Source organism: Ursus maritimus, unplaced genomic scaffold (genome assembly GCF_017311325.1).
Source record: "Ursus maritimus isolate PB19 unplaced genomic scaffold, ASM1731132v1 scaffold_14, whole genome shotgun sequence".
Lineage (NCBI taxonomy): Eukaryota > Metazoa > Chordata > Mammalia > Carnivora > Ursidae > Ursus > Ursus maritimus.
Window position 1 is genome coordinate 50,222,420 of NW_024423786.1, and position 20,252 is coordinate 50,242,671.

The following is a 20,252-nucleotide window of genomic DNA, read 5'->3' on the forward strand; positions in this document are numbered from 1 at the left end:
ATATATATATATATATATAGTATTATATATGGCTAGTGCAACCGAACAACTGAATTTTTAATTTAATTTAATTTAAATTTAACTGAGGCTCGTGGAAGCCTATGACATGCCCAAAGTCACACAACAAAGGCAGAGATTCAACTGTGACTCCATTGCCGGAAATATGAAAACGGGTTGCTCAAATTCAGTGAACAAGAGGTCCGTCCTCCTGGGCCACAGGGCATGAAGACAGAAGATATAATGGAGCCACTAGATGTTGGGGGAAAGGGTGGAGTCATCCTTCAGGTCTTGGAAGGCATGTTGGAGGGAGAATCTTCCTTTGGGAAGGCGAGGAAAGAGACATCCCTTTAGAGACTCAGCAGGGGAGGGGCAGACAGGTCCGAAGACCTCTGGCTTCTACCTCTCCTGACTCTTGACTTATAACAAGTGAATACCTTTCTGAGTCCCTATTTACCCACCTGTTAAATGGAGTCCGTATTTTTACCAACTTTCTAGGGGCAGGTTTTGAGGTGTCCTTAACTTGGTTCTCAGCAAATAGTAGTGCCCTAAATGATAGCTAAAATTATTGCTGATTTCAATCTTCTCTTGCGATAGACTGCCTCTGTTCCCCCCAGCAAGGGGGGTGGTGATGCTGGGCTCCAGCTAAAGATCTCATAGTGGGACACCAGACCTACCGAAATTGTGCCTCTCCCACTGCCACTGGCTTTGATCTCCAGATCATCCTGGGCAGAGAACTGAAAGAAAGCAAGAAGAGGATTTGAGTGCAGAGGAAGCAGCAAAACATGGCTCAAATGCAACGGGGTTGGGGAGGAAAGCACAGATGGGCAGTGAGGCCTCAGTAATTTCACTAACTTGGGGTCTAGTGACTCACTGCCCTCCCCCCACATAGATGGTTTTACTTTTTCTTTTTGATAGAGCAATTGTGGTGTCTACGCTGTCCCAGATCAACTACAACTGCCAACTCAGGCTGTGTCCTAATGCACATCTGTTCAAACTGTCCACTTTACAGTGTCTACAGAGTTCCTTGTGCGTGGAGCCACCATAAGATTCTCCTCCCTGGCATCTCTGCATCTACTCTTGTTTCCATTATACATTCATCCTTCGTCAGCCAGGGAAAAATTTTACAAATCCACATCTATTCCCATCACCCCTGTTTAAACCCCATTGCTATTCTTGGGATACTTCTGCCTCAGGGCCTTTGCACCTGCTGTTTCCTCTGCTTAGATATCCACAAGGCTCACTCCTTCCTTTCTTAAGGTCTTTTTTCAAATGTTACACTCTTTGTGAGAACTTCCCTGCCCCTCCTATCTAGAATTGCAACTCATTGATGTGCCCATCCCTCCTTTCTGCTTAATTTTTAGCTATAGCACTTGCCTCCACATAACACACTACATATTCTACTTACTCACATCTCTTTATTGTCTATCTCACCCATTAAAATATAAAATTCTACAGGGAAAGGGATTTTTTAATGTCTTATTCCTGGCTGTATTCCCAGCACCTAGAATAGTGCCTGGCATACAGTGAGTGCTCAGTAAAGATGGGTCAAAGGATTGAAGGTAAATATCACTTCCTCCACAGAGTAAGGTCATGGAGATTACATTCTTCCTCACACCCAGGATATTTTCCCCTTTACACACATTTCTTTTCCTTATGTCCAGAAAGCTTAAAATACTTTTTGTCTTAGTTTCTTTCTCCAATGTAAGCTTCATGAGAGCAGAGGCCACAGATCTTTCATAATGCATCCCCATTACCCAGGAGAATGACTGGCACACAACAGGTGCTCAAGAAATGGTGGAATAAATGAATCAATATATTGACAGTATAGACACTGGTTGTAAGATAATCTTGGAGAGGGAGATTGGCAGTAACACGACTCTTGGCCTTATCCCCAGTGCCACCTCTGTATGGCCTTCCTGTCTGTTCCTCAGTGCCCTACCTTTGCTGACCGCTGCTGGTAGGCATTTTTCTGATCGATGATCCACTCCAAGTCCAAGGCTTTCTTGGGGACGCTTATCTGGACCCGGAGATCCTGGACACCATCGAAAGGGACAGCTTCGCGGAAGCGAGTGAGGGCCTCAAGGGCCACCACAGTGGTCTAGGTGTTGGGATGGGGCCGCGGATCAGCACCACTGACAGCACCCCTGGAACTCTCAGAGTGTCAAATCAGCACCAAGGGCAGCTCCTTCCGGTGGGCTGGCCTTGTCGGCACCTCGGCTAGCGCCCCTCCCCCAACCCCCTCTTTCCGAGGCCCGGGTCACCTGGGTGGACTTGAAGCCTCCGCCTAGCTCCCGCTTCTCCAGTAGCCACTTGGCAATGGCGTGCGTCTCATTGTGCCGACCCAACACCACCTTCTGCATCAGCGCATAGGCCGTGGCCTCAACGGTGTACAGGGAGTTCTTGTCCAGGTGGTTCTGGGGCCAGTGGGTTTTGTCTGGGAGATGGATGGCCACTTTGTCTCCCAAAACTGGGCCCATCTACCCAAACCTGTCCTCTCCTTGTGTCATCTGGCCCAAATTTTCTCATTCACTATTTTATTGAGAACTTACTTTATGTGAAACTCTTTGAGGAGGCATAGAGACATTTTATTTTCAGAACAGATGTCTCCTAGATGCCTAGGAGACAGGGACTCTAACTGTTTAGAGGTGGGGAAATTAAGGTTCAGAAAAGCTCCTCCAAGTCCCACCAGTCCCACCGCAAGTGAGTTTTCCTAACTCTATTCCTCTTGACTTGGAGGAGGATGGGATAAGGACCCTTGGACAGGCCATGAGAGGCAGATCCCTCTCAGTTAACCACATTTTATGACCTTTTTTTCCCATCTTTGACCATGTCAAGAACTTTCCCAATTCAGGGCATTTGCACATTGTTATTCTCTTAGCTTGGAATGTTCTTGGCCTTTCACACAGGTGGGCCTTCTTATCTTTTATTCAAGCTGAGGAGTTCCCTTTTCACAGAGTCCTTCCCAGTTCTCCAATCCATACTCCTCTTCCCTCATCATCTCTCCTACCCATCTTGTATGTTATCATCTCAGTGCTTTTCTCAATTTATAGTCGATCTGTTTGTCTTTTGCCTGCTTCCCCCAGGGATGGTGGAAACTTTGAGAGCAAGGACCATATCAGTGTTGTTCACCTTGGTTTCTCAGAGTCTGAGCTCAAGAGTTGGCACACCATAGATGTTCGATAAACGCTAAGTGATGAATCACACATTGCTGAATTTAAAATCACACAATCCCTCTCCTCCTGCCCCCATGACTGTGGTTAACACACAGCTGGTTAAGAAGTGGCCCACACTCACCATGGCTGGCAAAGCTGTCCAGGCGGTCATTGGCTCGGGGGCTATCGGTCAGGGCCAGAGCATAGGAGACTATTGCTATTGCAAAGGTTGTATTAATTTTGGGAAGGCGCTCCTCCAGGAAGCTACGGGCTCGCTCCATGCTGGCAGGCAAATTCTAGAAAGTTAGAGAAAGCAAACTAGAGGGGGTTGATTAGAGGAAAGGGGTCTAGGAGTTAGAAGAGAGGGATGCACTGGGAGGGACATGAGGATGGGGGCACTTTCTGTGGGAAGAGATCTAGAGGGCTCTGCAGAACCTGCCCTCCTCTTTGGGTCTTACCGGTATCTTTTGGCTGCACAAGTCCTTCCCCTCATCCAGGGCAATCAGGACAAGAGCTGTGAGGGATATGTCTGCTTCAGAGCCTCGGTAGCCACCCTGTGGATGCAGGATCACACCCATGATCCCCCTAGTGTCTTGGAGAGACTTTCCCCAACCTCTCCTGTGTGACCTTGAAAAGCTCCCAGGTGCTCAGCTCTGGGGTGGAGGATGCTGAAAGCAGGATGTGGAGAGAGAGGAGGAGGAACCACCTCAAGATTTGCCTGGGTGAGGTCTGCGTTACCACCCAAAGCCAACAGCCACGGAGGGTGATGTGTTAAACTGCACACTATCTCAAAGCATTCTTTCAGCAGTTCCATTTTCCTGATGAGGAAAGTCATGGTCAGAGAGGTGGTCTCCCCATTGCTGGTAAATGACTGATTTAGGGTCCAAGCTCCTCTTTAGTCTTCTAGTTCTATCTTCAGCCTCTGTATTGGGTTGAAGATTATCCCCCCAAATAAAAAATTCATGTCCACTCAGAACCTCAGAATTGATCTTGCTTGGAAATAGAGTCTTTGCAGATGTAATTAGTTAAATTAATAGGAGGTCATACTGACTAGAGTGGGCCCTGTCCTAAAAGAAGGCCATATGAAGACACAGAAGGAAGGAGGGCAAAGGAGAATGGGGACAGAGGTTGGAGTGGAGCAGCTAGAAATCAAGGGATGCGAAGGACTGCCCAGAGGCCATTGAGCTAGAAGAGACAAGGAAGAATCCCCCCCCTAGAGCTTTCAGGAGGAGCATGGCTCTGCTGACACCTTGATCTGGGACTTCTAGCTTCCAGAACTGCGACAAAATAAATACATTTCTGTTGTTTTGGGCCATCCAGTTTGTGGTACTTTTTACAAGAGCCCCAAGGAAATAATTCCCACCCCACAATCTCTTCTTCCCATGGTGGCCAATGAAGCCTGGGAACTTTTGAATCAGGTTGTGTCCCTTCTTGGTTCAGAACCCTCCATGGCTCCCATCTCACTCAGAGGAAAAGCTCAAGTCCTCCCTGCAGCCCCAAAGGCCTTGTACCATTTGTCCCACCTCCTCCCTCAGCTCTCCTCCTCCTCCTCTCCTCCAGGGTTGTGCACTCTGTCCCAGCCTCCTCACTGTTCCTCAGACATACTGGGCACTTCCAGTCGCAGGGCCTTTGCACACGTTTCCTCTGCTTGGAACGCTCTTTCCCTGATTATCCACATGACTTGCTCCCTCACCTCCTCAGGTCTGTATGAACATCGTCTCTTCATGAAGCCTTCCAAAAGGACACCCCATCCCCTTGATTCCCCTTTCCCAGCATCTTTCCCCACGTCACTTCTGCCATGCATGCCACATCAGTTAGTTTTCTCTCATGATCATTGTCTGTCCGTCCTTGGCAAGAGTGTCCACCCCGTGAGAGCAGAGATTTTTGTCTATTTTGTTTGACCCAGGTCCTTAGTGCTTAAAGCAGTGCCTGGCACATTGTAGGTGCCTGGTAAGTGTCTGTTGGTAGAAACTCCGATCTGTGTGCCTGTGAAACCTGTTTGTAACCTCCCTCTGTACCACCTTCTTGTACAGCATCTGGCTCCCTGCTCACACAGGGGGTTGCAATCTGTCTTTTCTGGGTTCATGCACTCATCCAGAGTCTTATTCAGCATACATTTGCCAACTATGATGAATCAGACCTGCTTCCCCCCATTGGAAGGACTCACAGTGCAAGGAAAGCAAACCCTGAACAGACCATTTCAAATCCTCATTGAGGTCCCCAAGGCCCTGCAGGTTTTAGGGACTGGCATCTCTCCTTCCTCTCAGGCTTCAGGGCAGACTACCCCTTTGCCATCTTTGGGCTCTGGTCTCTTGGTTTTCCTGAAACATGCCAGGGCCTCAGGGCCTTTGCACCTGCTGCTCCCTTTTGCCTGGATCTCTCTTTCCCATTCTTCCCCCATCAACTCTGTTCCTTCTTCAGTTGCTGCTTTTTTGTCCCTTCCTTTTGCGGGTTCCCTGACCAGGCATGGCCCCTGTTAAATACTCTCTCCTGGAATTTTTTTCCCATGAAACTCAGCACAGTTGTGATTTAAACAATCACTAGTTATAACTATTTGGCTAACTTCCATCTTCCTCCCACACCCCAGCTTGTGAGTACTACAAGGCAGGGGCTGTAAATGTCTTATTTACTGCTATGTCTCCCCTCTGTCTAGTACAAGGCCTGGTACACAGCAGTTGCTGGATAGATGTCTGTTGAATGAGTGAATGACGTCCCTACTGTTGTAGGTACAATAATAGAGACACGCACAGGGCTGGTATTCAGGGGAGACCCCTGAAGGAAGTGGGTTTGAGCTAAATCTAAAGAGAACACATAATTTGGCCAGCCAAGGAAAAGAAAAAGGGATGGGGCGTGGCTATTCCATGCGGAGAGAGCAGCATAAGTAAAGACACAGTGAGCTGGAGGGATCTGTGATCAGGGAGTAGTGAGGGGTAAGGCTTGGGGGGAGATAGAGAAGTGAGGGACATAATAGAGAGATACCGTCATAGACAACTGTGAGCCATGGAAGGGGTTTGAACAGAGGAGAGACATCCCAAACTGCTTGAAAGCTATTTCTGGTGGCTGATGTGGAGGAATATTTGGTAGGGATGGCTGTGTTGGCTGGGGGGTTGAGAAGACTCAGCCCAGAGGGAAAAGAACCAGGACAGGAGCCACTCGAAGTGAAGGGGGCACATCGCAGGGTCCCAGAAGTTCCCAGCCTCTCTGACATTGTAACAGAGTGCAGGGTGGTCCAGAGCAGGGGGATGTGATGCTGGGTGCCAGGCCCTGGCTTTTTCCTGTTCTCATTTTACCTATCAACAGGTCAGGGGCCTCAGATTCATCCTATCAGTGCACAGAGCCCTGGGTTTGAACAGCTCAGGAGGGGGGAGGACGGTGGGCACCTGCATCGATGCCATGATCACAGGGCCATTCTCCAAGAAGTGCCCATCCTCTGCCTGCCTCTCAGTGATGATCCAGTTGGCAGTGGCACAGAGAGACTGCAGATCAAGCGTGCTGGTTGTCATGATAGAGTAGGCCAGGGCAAAGACCCGGAACACGTAGCTCGTGAGCCTGTCAGGAGGGAGACGGGGTGGGCGATGACTGGGAATGGTAGGCAAGGGGATTCTAGGACAGGGGCATCCACACTAGGGGGAGTCTACACCTGCTGCTCCAGACTGCTCCAGACTGACCCTTCATTTGCTGCTCTCCAGGTCTGCCAGCATGGACACTAACCCCTTTCTCCAACATTCAGACACCAACTCTATTCAGGTACTCGCAACAATAACCCCTAGGTAACACCCAGACACTATCACCTGCAAAGTTACCCCCACACCATAAACTCCCAGGTAACCCTCAGGGAAAATCCAAGTAGCAATACTTCTGGCCCAGAGGCTGCCTGCCCCAAACCCCTGCTGCATGGTGCTCCTGGGGTCATCAAGCCACAGGCTGGCCCCTGGGCTTCATTCAGGGTGGTGGTGGCAGGACTGCCAACATCCTCGTCCTTACCAGGTGCTTCCCGGGTGTCCGTTGCTGATGTGGTAGGTGCCGTGTGCACTCCGGTGGGTCAGCATGTGGGTGTAACCTGGGGAAATGGGTGGAGGAGAACTTCCAGGGAGATTTGGCATTTGGGTGTGGCTATGAAGGGGAGTCAGTTATCAGGCACAATCTGGGGGCGAGATGTGGGTGGACTTGGGAGTGCATCATATCTAGGTGTAACCATAGGAGGGGTCTTGTCTAGGTGTATCAGGAGGTGGCTGCAGGGCCCAGGTGTGACCGTGGGAGCCAGTGTCCAGTGTCATCTGGGAGTAACCTCGGAAATCGAAGGGTGTGACTGGGAATTTCTGCTCGGAGGGATTGTGGAAGGTGGAACTCAGGAAAGGGGGTACTCTGGGGACCACTACCTAGGAGTTTTCTTGGGGGTTGTTTCTTGGTTATAAATTAGGGGTGTCACTGTGTCTGTGTAGTCTAGGGGAGGCTACCGCTGGGTGTAATCTTGGAGGGGTATCTCTCAGGTGTATTCTGAATGTTGCTGCTTAAGTGAAGGCTGCCTGGGAGCTTACTGTTTGGGGGTAACTTTGGGGGTGATAGTGTCAAGGTGTTACCTGAGGGTTCTTGTTGAAAGCGCCTGGATGGAGAGTTGGTGTCGGAGTGTAACTGGAAAGAGGGGTCAGTGCCCAGATTGACTTGAGGGTCTCTGTCTGGGTATAACCAGGAGTGTGTGTCTCTGGTTTTATGGGAGGCGTAGATATAACCTGGAAAGGTGTCGTGGGGAGGCCACCACCTGGGATTATTCTGGAGTTTTCTGCTTGGGAGTTCTCTAGGGGTATGACCCAAGGCACGGCACTGACTGGGTGTAACCTAGGAAAGTGTCTGGGTATAAGAGAACATGGGGCCTGCTGCTTTGGGGGTAAACCAGGGTGTCTGTTGTCAGACTGTAGCCTGGGAGAGGGGTCCAGATGAAGGAGTACCTGGGGGACTTGGTACCAGGTTGTAACCTGGAGATGAGTCAGAATATGAATGTTATTGTTAGGGAGAGTCCCGTGGGGACCACACTCAACCCTGGGGGTACCCCAGACACACTTCCAGAGAGTCCCAGACACCCTCCTTGAGGTCGCAGGAGGGAACCCCCCCACTCACCTCTGACAATGTTCTGTATCACCTGGTCCCTGAGCTCCACTCCAACCTTGCCCCACTGGCCAGCAGCATCCAAATAGCGGGTCAGGATGATCATAGGTGCCAATTTGCTCAGCGTCTGCTCAGGGCAACCAGTCGGGATCCTCAGTAGCTGCCATTTTTCTCCAGGTGTCAGGGTGCCCAGGATAGTCTCGCCAAGGATGTCACCTATCAGATGAGCAGAGTCATCTCAGGAATGGCCTAAGCCACCATGGCTCTCTGATCACCCCCCATGGGCACCCCAGCCCCTCCTGCTCCTGTACCCAGGCAAGCGTGGGAGGAACCAGCTCCCCAGTCTCCCAATCCCTCCTCCCAGAAGTCCTCTCTGTCCTAAGCACCTTGGACACTGACAAACACTTCTGCCTCTGTATTGGGCACCATGTTCAAAAAGTTCTGCCTTGGCAGCACCTCCGTCTGGGTTTGACCTAGGTTGAGCAGGCACGAGCTTCTGTGACAAACAGATGATTCTGGGGCTGGGGAGGTCAGGGTGTGCAGAGCCAGGAGAAGCTCGGACTGCCCACCTGGCTGGACCCCCTCATTTCAGCTCCTCCCTCCATCATGACATGGTGCTAGGATCCCACATGCTCCCTGCAGACCCCACAAACCTTGGGGGTTCAGGAGGATGCTATGGGATATTTGCTGTATCTGCCCTCCTGCCTGTGAGATGCAATGATGAAGCAAGTTAAAAAAAACAGCAATAATAGTAATAATGACAATCACAATGACAGTAGGAGGAGGCGTTGGTTAGCTATAAAGATCACAGACTCTGGATCCCAAATATCTGGGTTCAAATCCCAACCCTTCTACGTGCTAGCTGTGTGACCTTGGGCAAATTACTTAACCTCTCTGTGCCTCAGTTTTCTCAACCATAAAAGGTTCCTACTTCATATGATTGTTCTGATGGCTCAGTGAGTTACTTTTCTTAAAGTGTTTATACCGTAAGTGCTGAACACGTGTTTGGTAAGTAAATAAATTAAGTAAATAAGAGAAGTAAATAAAGTATTATTGATGGGTTGCACACAACCAGATATGAGATATAATTTTCACAGCTCTCTGATTATTATTCACAGCTCTAGGTATGATGATTATCACACCTTGCAAATAAGGAAACAAAGGCTCAGAAAAGTTAAGTAAATTGTCCAAGGTCACACAGCAGAGACAAGGCTTGAACCCACCCTGACAACAAAGTCCCATAGTGGGGGCTCTGTGATTGAACTTTCAAATCCATTCTCTTGCACCTCACTCCCATCTGAGAGGCCTCTTTGTTGATCCTGGGCATACCTGTCCATCCGGGGATCCCAGCCTGGGAGCCCTGGGGAAGCCCCACTGTCTGCCCACTAACAAGAGGTGGGGGCAACCCATTACCTTGACGAGAAGTGTTTTCCTTATGTGGTCCTCAACCTCAGTTGTCCTAATCCTGACTTCCACGTCCACTTTGCCTATCTCAAGTGGGAGAAGCACAAAGGGCACCATCTTGGAGGAGGTGGGGGGCACAACCACCACCCGGCGGGATGGGGCGTCTGGCTTTGACGCACTGCATAACGGGCAGTTAAGGGGTCCTGATGCATGGGGTGGTCTAGGACCCTAGCCACAATTCCCTCCCTCTCCCCACCCTGAAAGTCCCAAATAGGTGACAGCACAGCATAGTGGTTGAGAGCAAAGACCTCGCCTGCCACTGATGTGCTGTGCGACCTCAGGAAAGCCCCTTAATCTCTTCGTGCCTCAATTTCCTCACATCTACCCCAAAAGCAGTAAGAGCAGCCATCTGCTGGGATTACTGTACGTTTTAAATGAGAAAATACCCCAGAAGCTTTCAAAAGGGCAACGACTTCACTGGCCCCTTAGAATAATGGCCACACTCCAGCCCCTTTATAAAACACATTGATGGATGGTTTGAGAGGAGGGGAGAGCTCAGGCTTCACCTTGACTTGCTCTGTCCTGAAATTGTACAGCACAGCTTGGATCTGGACCTGCTCATTCCTGACCACAGAGGAGGGCAACTTGAGATCCACAAAAAGTGATTTCATAACTGTCAGTTCAAAGGGGTCTGAGATGCAGAGACCTAGAGCCAGGGGAGGGTGCTGGCGTTAAGCAGAGGCCAGCTGTCCCAGCTGGGCAGGACCACCATTCTCCCATCTCCTCAGCCCTGGGCTTGTGGGGTCACCTTGTCCAGGCTTGAGGCTGACAGCCACTAACTGCCACGTGGTGATGGAATCTGGCACATTCACAAGAGTGCTGTAGTGGGAGATGCCTCTGGAAGTGGGGAGGAAGGGGGAGATTTAGTGACTTTGTGCTGCCTGGACAGAGCCTCTGCACTGGGGGGTCACTGTCCAGGGGTCAGTGGGTCACTAGAGGGTCGTCCTTTTGGGGGAACCACTGGGATGCGTATCCCCATCCAGGGTGGTTATACTGACCATACTGAGAGCTCAGTGTCACCAGTGGGGGCACTGGCTATGATTGACATCCACTGATGCCCGGAAGGGCCAGGGACCAGATGTTGCCATGGGGCCTGTGATCCTACCCTGATTTACTTTTCGGCAGTTTAAACTTCATCCAGAGCCAACTCTCAGGGAACAAGGTTCGGATAGGCTGGTCCTCCAAGAAGATGTCATCTAAGTCCTCATCTTCATCCGCTGCAGGGAGGGGATGTGGGCCAGTGTCTCCTTGCATCTCTCCCACAGTCCTCCCACCCCGTCCCTTCATGGCCCGTATCTCCCCTTGACTTGTTCCCATGGCTCTTCACGCCCCTCAGGCAAGCCCCAACCCCCTGCCTCCTGCCATGGCCTCCTCACATGTCCCCAAAAGCAGCTCCTCTTCCCGGGCCTCCTCAGTCAGGGCCTCAGACAGATGACAGCAGCTCAGGAAAGCAGCAACACAGGTTGGCCCATGACGGACGTGCCGGGTCCTCTCCTCACACGACAGCCCCACTGGGCTCTCCCGGAGCCCAGCCTCACAGCACTTTCGCTCCAGCTCTGTCTTGAACTTGTTCACTGTGGGCCAGAATTAGAGGGACAGAGGAGGGGCTGAGTAGGACTGGAGGAAGCTGGGACCCATCTACCTCAAAGCCATGTACACCTGGTCTCTATTTATCCATAAGTCTGGCAGATGCTTGTCCTAGCACTTTTCCCGTATCATCCCCTGAAGTCTCACATCAAACCCATATGGTGGGTTCTGATGTGGAAGCTAAGCAACAGAGAGGCTAATTCACTGGCCCATGGTCACACAGCTCCCAAGCAGCAGAGCTGGGATTAGAATCCGTGCTACGCTTCTCATCCTCCCCCTCCTCGTCCTTTCCCTTCTTGACAGGCATTGGTAATGCCATGTTTACATATTAGAGATACCATTTCAACTTCTTTTTTTTTTTTTTTAAGATTTTATTTATTTGAGAGAGAGAGCATACAGCAGGGAGTGGGGCAGAGGAAGAGGGAGAAGCAAATTCCCCACTGAGCAAGGAGCCTGATGTGGGGCTCAATCCTGGGACCCTGGGTTCATGACCTGAGCTGAAGGCAGACATTTAACCGACTGAACCACCCAGGTGCTTCATCATTTCAACTTCTGATTTTCATCATGTGTTTTTAAAAAATCGAAACGTAAAACTTGTTGTAAAGCATGATGTTAAGTGGAATGCTTCTAAGTTAGCAAACTGAAGGAACGCACTTAAAGATAAAAATATAGCAATTCAGGGGCACCTGGGTGGCTCAGTTGGTCAAATGTCTGACTCCTGGTTTCAGCTCAGGTCATGATCTCAGGTCGGGCTCCACACTCAGCATGGAGTCTGCTTGAAATTCTCTTCCTTTCCCTCTCCCCCTGCTCCTCCCCTTGCTCACACACTCTCTCTCTCTTTAAAATTAATTAATTAATTAATAATAAAAATATATAGCAATTCAAAAATCTTATTGTTTACCATTAACTATAATTATAGTTAAATGATATAACTTATCATTACCATAAATAAAACAACAGCTTATATTCTAAACTTTTCCCAGGAGGTTAGCATAATTTTTTTTAATACCAAAATTAGAGTTAAGGTTTTACCTCAATTTCTGTTAGGTTTCACTTACTTTCTCTTTATTTAGGTCCACAAAGTCATGAGCATTGCTCAAAGAGACTGAAAAATCGAATATTCATAGAACCCATGCTTCCAACACCACTCAGTACTGCCTCCCATCGTCAGAGCTTCTTATTCCAGTCTGCACTCTGTCCTTGGGGATGGCAGGTTTGCTAGTATCAACTGGCACCCAGCACCCAGCTCTCCTTTTGTGTCACAGAGCCTAGACATCTAGAAGGTGTATTTCCCAGACTCTCTTCTAGGGTTCTAGATGGGCTAAGATTCTGCCACTGAGACAATCTTGTGTAAGATTTGGAGGGTGGAAGAAGTGGCATTGGTAGCTGACGAGCAAACCCCAGTCTATGTGCGTTTTTATAATGGGCACATTTCTGCATTTCATTATCTACCCACCAGCATTGCAAGACATATTGGCAGTGGTTTCCTGAGATTTCAGACATTGCAAGAACTGCAGTGAGGTGATCTTGAGTTTCAGCAAGCAGCCTTTTGATATCCACTCTGCAGACCATCTAATGATTTTGAAAGCACCAAACTCCCACCATTAAATCCCTCTCTTTTTGCTTGAAGTACCTAGAGTGGTTTCAGTTTTCTTCTCTAAGCTCTGATGAGTACAGTAGGTTAGGGAGCCAGGAGGGACATGTCCAGCTTTAGCTCTGACCTGCATTCCTCTTGGTCTCCAGCCTCTTCAGGGAGCGGCGGTGGCGGCTGGCAGGGGGGCTCTGAGGGCACTGCCAGTCTGAGGGTCAGAGAGAAGAATGAGGGGGCCATGGTCAAGATCATTATCAACATCCTTGATATTTATTGGGTGCTTACAGAATGCCCAGTGCTTTCTAAACATCATTTCACTTAATCCTGTAGCCTCCTCATATTCATGATTCACCACTTAAAAGCTGTACAGTCTTCAGCAAGTCACTTAACCTCTCTGGGCATTAATTTTTCCAGCTATGTAAATTGGTACAATCATAGTTCTATCAATGAGATCATGCATATAAAAGTACTTAGCACAGTGTCCAGCTTGTAGTAAATAGAAACTGTTATTGATATCATTATTTATAGCTGAAAGAAGACACTCTTAGTTGTCCCTAGTATCCATTCTCCCCCTTCATCCGTGGCAGCTAAACCTCCTTCTTTTGCATATCACACAGAATGAAGACTACATTTCCCAGCCTCCCTTGCAACTAGGTAGGGCTACATGACTGAGTTCCAGCAAATGAGATTTGAGAAAGTGTCTCCCCTTCCCACTTCCCTTCATACTCTTGCCTGGCATGAGGTCCTGATGAGGTGCCAGCTTGGAATATAGCAGAGCAACAAGCTAGAAGGAGCTTGAGTCCCAGAATGACCTCAGAACTGTTACTGAGTGAGAAATAAACTTATACCTTGTTTAAGCCACTGTTAGTTTGTATCTCTGATACCCATGGCCAAACCTATATCTTAACTAAGATGTCACTTCTATTATTATTATTATTATTATTATTATTATTATTATTATTATCCCCGTTTTATGGACAGAGAAATTGAGCCTCAGAGAGGAAATGTAACTGACTCATGGTAAGTAGGAGGGTCCTAGATTTTAGCTTGTCTGACACCAAAACCGCATGTTCTTAACCAGTAGACAGCACTGCCCACCCACCCTGGCATGTCCCTTCCTGTACCTGAGCTTGCCAGGGTGTGCATCCCTGTGCTCAATTTCAGGTCCATTCCAGCATCCTTGAACACAGCAAGTCCGTCTCTCCCACTGCCTGCTGTACAGCCAATGTCATGTTCTTCCACCACATCCCAGACCTGGGGATAAGATAGGAACCTGAATTTGGAGCCTGTATGACCTTTTCAGGGAAGGAGCAATGGTGCACTGAAATTGTTGCCTCAAATAATAACTCTCACACCACCTCCCAGTTATTGAGCTCTTATCACTTGCCAATCTAGCTGTGCACTAGCTCCTTGAATCCTTGCAACCATCAGTGTTGCCCATTTTACAGCTAAAGAAGCTGAGGCCACAGTTAGTAGAACCTCCAGGCAATCTCCCGGCCCCAAACCCATGTATTCTCACCTTCTTCTGTGTGAGTTTGTATTTGCTGTTCAAGACATAGACAGCCTTGTCCACGGCCACCAACCCCACTGTGGCCTCTTCATCACCTGTCACCTTCACTTCCACTTGGCTGTTGGGCTTCAAAGTCTGGAAGGGTCTTTCTTTCTTCAAACCAACCTTCAGCTGAGCCAGGAAAAAGAGAGATGTCAGGAAAAGGGGCTTGTAAGCTACCAGGGGACTTCCCCAAGTCCACTTTTAAGTTTATGCTCCTCATGGCTCTGATGGAGCATCCAGGAACTTCACCAGGCCAATCCCAACTCCACACATTTGCTTGCATGTTCTCCATGCCCTAGGTTGAGCTTTTAAGGGCACATCTCCTCTTCCTCTTCCCTGCCCCCAGACTTGGAGCCCTTCAACTTGGACAGACTTTCTGCCCATCCAAGCTTTATGATGGTAATGTACAACTTCAAGGAATTTGGCTTACCGTCCCCATGCATCTGTCATTCACATCAACCCATACGGAGTCGGCCACCAGTTCAGGATCCTGACCTGTTCCCCTAGGCAGTAAATAAAAGGCCAGGATGCGGAAGGAGGGCAGCATCTCTGAAGTCACATCAATAGTGGCTATTGTGTGGTCACTTTTTGACTGACGTTTGGCATGCACAATCCGGCCCTTACTCAGGACCTTGGAGACAAAGGAGGACAAGAATGAGAAGGGTAGAGTCAACCTTTTCCTGAGGACATCTCAGCTCACAAGGGAGACCCAAAGTTCTTTGCTTCAGCCCATTAGTCTGAGGCCACCCCAAATGGTTCCCACCTTCACACCACTGTTTACAATTTCTCCAAACCAGCTACCCAGGGATGTTCCAGGGAAATAATTCCTTGGCTTAGGCTTTAGTCCTAGTCACTCACCAGGATGGTGAAGTGAGTGATCTGTTTCTTGGTTTCAGAATTCTGATGTCCTGTGACAAGGCTCAGGTAGATGCTGCTGCCAACCTCTGCGTCTGTCTTCACCTCAATGTGCAAGAAGTTCCCTGACCCACCCTGAGTCGAGTAAGGCCAAGCTGTCATTGTGGCTGAAGCCTGTTCTTCTGGCCGGAGAGGCTCATCAGTTTCTACCTGGGGAGAGTGATGGGCAAGTAAACTTCCAGCTCTTCTAGCTCACACAGCTCCAACATCCCTCTCCCATTAGGCACTAATTACCCATTAGGTACCAGGATAGGAAGCTTCTCCTGATTATTTGTGTTGATGGTCAAGATGGCCACTCCACTGGCTGAGGTGCGGTCTCGTTTGTCTTGGCATCGGACAAGGACTCTAGAGGCTGGGGACCCATCAGGATTTGAGACGAAGACCTGAGGTGGAATCAGGGGTGAGCTGAAAGACGGGCCTGGCGGTGGCCTGGCATGAGAAGTGGGTACTGGGAATCTGATCCGGACAGGAGTGCCTTGTATAGCTGTACAAGTTGTGCACTGAACTACACTGGGGGCACCATTCATATTACAGTCTTTATGAACAGCACCCCTTCAAGTTTTGCAGTGTGCAATCGTATGTGGTGGTCCTGGGTTTTGGTGTCCTGGTGGGGTGGAGGTGGAGGGAATTGGAGTGGAAAGATGTGGAGGGCTTGGGGAAATCTTTAGTAGAACTGGCACCAAAGGATGTCTCTAGTTTTCCTAATGTCCATCAGACATCTCAAAGGCACCCGGAATGAATGCATGTAAAAACAGCATGCTTGCTGTGCAAATGTAGCCTCAAGATAACCCCCTGAGCACCACCTTCTAGCCTGACTGTGACCACTAAGCCCCCCACAGAGAAATTATGGAGCCATCACAGTGCACTGGGGGGACCTGGGTTGAGACTTGAGAGAGGTTTGGTATTGGTCTGAGAGGCATGATGGATTCAGTTCTCAAACAGATGAATTGTGGGGGACAGGTGAGTCCAATGTGGGCTTTTTTCTCCTGAGAGGGATCTGTTAGGGGAAGGGAGCCGCAAGCGCCTGGGTGGAGTGAAGTCAGACTCTGACCTTAACGTGGAAGGGCATCCCAGGCTTGAAATACTGGGGTGTCCTGATGAACTTGATGTTGTATGGGCTCCGGACAATCTTCACCCCAGAGGTCTCAGCCTGGACCATCTCACCCCCTGGAGAGACAGGGGACTGTAAGGTCTGTGGAGGAGGTTCAGTTTCTTGGTAGGGCTGCTGGTATGGGAGGCTGGTCTTGGTGAACACAGGGAAAGACAGTAACACAATCTCAGCTCCTTCCAGCCTTTCTGGCATTTTTGCATTTCTCTGATGAGGAAACAGGCTAGGAGGTGGCCTGTGGTCACATAGGTGGAATGTCTAGATTGGGTAAGGGCACTGTCCTGACCTCAGCCAGGAGCTTGGGTGAGGGTGGCACCTGAAGAGAACACAGTGATGTTGACAAAGATTGAGGCCCCAATGAAGTCCTCTTCAGGGCCTTGGAATGTGGACATCAGTGTGTCCTTCTGGAGGGAGACGTGGCCCAGGCCTTCAGAGATCTGCTCTCAGGGTGAGAGAGAGAAGAAGAGATGGTTTCTTGGGGAGCAGAGGAGAGTTGATGGGGGGGAAGTTGGGGTGGGGAGAGGTCAAGACTCAGTCACCTCCACTTTCTGCAGGGAGCTCTGGATGGGCATCCGGTTGGAATGCAGCTTTACCCCAAAGATGGCCAGAGCATGTCCATCCACTGGCTCTTTGAATACATACCTGGGGGTGGGTGAGGGTCATTCCATTGGCTCTGAAGCACCCACACAACCTCATGTGGTTGCAGAGATGTCCTGTATGAGCTCCTGAGGCTGCAGGGATGGTGGTCAATCTTTGGGAGGGACAGAGGTATTCCCTGAAAACTTAGATGGTTTCATTGCTCACTTACGCAACCCTGGGAAGTGATAATGCGTCTCATAAAGCTTTTGTTGGGTTGCAGATGTGGCCTGTGTAACCTCACAAGATGGTGGACATAGCCCATAAAACCTCATCAGGCAGACTAGGTGGCATAGATAGCATGATAGAGCTGTAGGAATGGTCTGCATAGTGTCGAGAAGTGGCAGATATGGCCCTTACAACCTTAGGTGGACAAATGGTCTGTCCAACCTCATAGTGCTGTGGAGACAGTCTGGACAATTTCATAGGATGGCAAATGTGCCTGTGCAACCTTGTGGGCCTTCAGAGATGGTCTGAGCCGTGAGACATGGCATGACTTCATTAGGTGGGCAAAGTATCCTATACAATGCCAGAGACCTGAAGGGAGGGCCTGTACTACCTACACGTGGCAGACGTGGTCTGGACAACCTCACAAAACAATGTAGGTGGCCAAGAATATCTCATGGGTGGCAAAGAGTACCTCTACCATACCTTAAGTGCCACAGAAGTGTCCTGCTTCTCTACCCATTCAGTTTCTTGGCATTCCTGGTCCTCTGGCCAGGCTGGGGACAAGGGGACTCACCAAGCCTCGATGTCCACACCCAGAGCCTCATCGTTGAGGTAGAAGAAAGTCTTGTTTGGCTTCAGCTGGACCTCAAATGATGGGAGCACTGGGTGGAGTAATGGCGGTGGGCAACTTCAGTATTTTGCTGTCTCCCCCCTTGTCCCCTCCCTGTTCACTCCTTCCTCAGTGACTCTGGCAACCCCCAAGGATTGGAACACATAGTCCTGTTCACCAGCACCCGGCTTAGGCCCTGGCATACAGTAGGTGCACCATGATACCTCTTTTCCACTTCCAGCCCTGTTCCTTGCATGTCCCACCTTGCCCTGACCATCGCACCCTGCTCACCATAATCCCTGACATCAAAGGCTGCCTTGAACTTCTGCTTGGCTGCACTTTGGTAACTGGCTTCGATGCTCCAGGTCCCAAAACTGAGACACAGAGAATTAGGAGAAATGGAGACTGAGGAGAGCCTCCATCCCTCCATCCACAGGGCTCCCAGCAGGGCACCTGACAATCTGTGGGAGTTTAAAGGATCTTGTGAAGAAACCGTCCTCGGCCAGCAGATTCTGGCTGATCACAGTGATTCCCTCCGGGTTCTGAGGGGAGAGGGGGTGGGTGGTTCAGGCCCCAGGCCTTCAGCACATGATAGAACCTCAGTGTCTGGGATCCACCCTCCTATCAGGAGAGGCCACCTTGATGTCCACAGTGAATATCCTGGTCACAGGATCCATCTTGTGGTCCACAACAAACACCCGGTATTGAACTGGAGGGAGAGGGAAGACTCTTGAGTTCTGGATAGGATCTGGAGAGGGAGGTCGTCTTTAGGATCTTGGGCCATGAGGGGTCTTTGGACAGAGGGTGACCTTGGGAGGTGGAATACAACAGGCAATGGGGGAGACGGGGCATGAGAGTCAGCATCTGCCTTAGGCCAAGTGCCTGGAGGCTGTACCCAAGTGCTCAGGGGTGTAGATAGGCTTGTCTGTCTGGATGAAGATGTAGCCAGCATGGGGTGCCACCGGTACTATCTTCTCCATGAATGAAGTGGTCGAGATGGGTGCCCATGTGGCCCGGATGATGACATACTGCTGTCCTGGTTGTGGGGGGTATACCAGGCTCTCGGGAATCTGGGGAGAGACGCCGACACTCCTCAGGCTCTGCTGAGGTCTCCATCCCTGGGAGCAAAGCCCTGAGCCAGATCTTGGGAGAAACAATCGAATGGGGACCCTCTGGCTCTGTGGTTGGGAGCAAGGTTGCCTTCTTTGCAAGTTGCTCCTGCACGAGGGCATCCAGCCCAAGTGGGAATGCAATCCAGTCCACAGTCAGCTTCCCAAGCCACCAGCAGAGGGCGCCTTTTATTAATGCTCACAGAGACATCGTATGGGCTCGTCACTGCCTTCGCAGAGCCCAGACGCAGAGGACTTTGGATTTCTAACTGCACCGGACATAAGAGGAGCAGTAAGCATATCCAAATCCTACATCTATCTTCCAGCGTCCCTCGTGGGAAGTTTCTCTAGAGTCTGCCCCTCTCCGTCCTTGCTGTTGACCCAGAGCCTCCCTTTGTGGCCACCCGTCCTGGCCTGTCACCTACCGTCATGGAGGCCTGTTTCATAAAGTCGTTTTCTTTTGAGAGAATGAGGTGGCTCTTAGCCACCACAGCCTTCTTCATGGGGAAGTCCCATATGGTGAGGTTCACCTCCAGGGTCCCTTTGAGGGACTGCTGGGAGTCCGAGTGAGCCTGTACATGGATGGTCTCAGGGCTGCCAACCCGCAGGGCTCGGGGGGTCACCAGGATGTACCTGCCAGTAGACAAACACAGGAGCATGCGTTAGGGGGGGGGTGCTCAAGTGGGGGAAGCAGCAGCTGAGAGGCAGGGTCATATACAGGGAATCATGCAGGCAGCGGTGGAGTGCCCTCCGTTTCCCAGACTCACAGTGGCTCAGCATGGGCAAGAGAGGTCCCCAAGAGGAGTAGAATCAACTCCACGGGCCAGGGCAAGTCCATGGCGGTGAGGGGGTGATGTGCAGCCACAGGCCACAGACACCTGTCCTCTTGTCTGCTCTGTTTGCCTTGGCCTGTCCTGGCTGAGTTAATATCTAAACAGACGTGGGGAGGGAATCCCTATAAATCCAATGGGGGAAGAGGGGGCTGCTCCTCCCTTCTCAGCCCATCCTCCACGGGAGGCTGGGGACAGCTGCACTAGGAAATATTCCAGCTCCGCCTTGGAGGCCAGAGTGGTGGTGGTGGGGTTGTCCTTTCCATGACCCAGAGCCTTCCCCTCCACCAGCAAGGAGCCTAGGATCGGGAGACTGGGCTCAGAGCTTGGTTTAGGACTGACGGGTAGGTGCAGGAAGAAACAGGATTGTCCCCACCTCTGCCCTTGTGAAATTGGTGAGTTTCTGAGGAAACTGCTCAAACAGGGG

The 20,252-nt window shown here is 50.2% G+C and overlaps 1 protein-coding gene across 1 annotated transcript in view; it reads right to left on the reverse strand.

The window, feature by feature from the left end:
* The window catches only part of LOC103678737 (complement C3-like), a 26,040-nt gene extending 6,207 nt beyond the window's left edge, over nucleotides 1-19,833 (reverse strand). Inside the window, exons 1-30 of the mRNA XM_040628274.1 lie at nucleotides 19,763-19,833; nucleotides 19,421-19,628; nucleotides 18,782-18,956; nucleotides 18,525-18,595; nucleotides 18,340-18,428; nucleotides 18,178-18,260; nucleotides 17,851-17,938; nucleotides 17,012-17,114; nucleotides 16,789-16,909; nucleotides 16,416-16,531; nucleotides 15,610-15,747; nucleotides 15,308-15,439; nucleotides 14,880-15,080; nucleotides 14,417-14,578; nucleotides 14,022-14,151; nucleotides 13,028-13,105; nucleotides 11,096-11,293; nucleotides 10,825-10,936; nucleotides 10,468-10,556; nucleotides 10,226-10,365; nucleotides 9,585-9,640; nucleotides 8,642-8,751; nucleotides 8,268-8,471; nucleotides 7,137-7,212; nucleotides 6,533-6,701; nucleotides 3,611-3,706; nucleotides 3,295-3,448; nucleotides 2,262-2,434; nucleotides 1,940-2,098; nucleotides 675-734 (exon numbers count right to left, since the gene is read on the reverse strand). Coding sequence (XP_040484208.1) covers nucleotides 675-734; nucleotides 1,940-2,098; nucleotides 2,262-2,434; nucleotides 3,295-3,448; nucleotides 3,611-3,706; nucleotides 6,533-6,701; nucleotides 7,137-7,212; nucleotides 8,268-8,471; nucleotides 8,642-8,751; nucleotides 9,585-9,640; nucleotides 10,226-10,365; nucleotides 10,468-10,556; nucleotides 10,825-10,936; nucleotides 11,096-11,293; nucleotides 13,028-13,105; nucleotides 14,022-14,151; nucleotides 14,417-14,578; nucleotides 14,880-15,080; nucleotides 15,308-15,439; nucleotides 15,610-15,747; nucleotides 16,416-16,531; nucleotides 16,789-16,909; nucleotides 17,012-17,114; nucleotides 17,851-17,938; nucleotides 18,178-18,260; nucleotides 18,340-18,428; nucleotides 18,525-18,595; nucleotides 18,782-18,956; nucleotides 19,421-19,628; nucleotides 19,763-19,833 — 3,762 coding nt within the window. The remainder of the gene's footprint in view (nucleotides 1-674; nucleotides 735-1,939; nucleotides 2,099-2,261; nucleotides 2,435-3,294; nucleotides 3,449-3,610; nucleotides 3,707-6,532; nucleotides 6,702-7,136; nucleotides 7,213-8,267; nucleotides 8,472-8,641; nucleotides 8,752-9,584; nucleotides 9,641-10,225; nucleotides 10,366-10,467; nucleotides 10,557-10,824; nucleotides 10,937-11,095; nucleotides 11,294-13,027; nucleotides 13,106-14,021; nucleotides 14,152-14,416; nucleotides 14,579-14,879; nucleotides 15,081-15,307; nucleotides 15,440-15,609; nucleotides 15,748-16,415; nucleotides 16,532-16,788; nucleotides 16,910-17,011; nucleotides 17,115-17,850; nucleotides 17,939-18,177; nucleotides 18,261-18,339; nucleotides 18,429-18,524; nucleotides 18,596-18,781; nucleotides 18,957-19,420; nucleotides 19,629-19,762) is intronic.
* Between the last annotated feature and the right edge of the window lie 419 nt (nucleotides 19,834-20,252).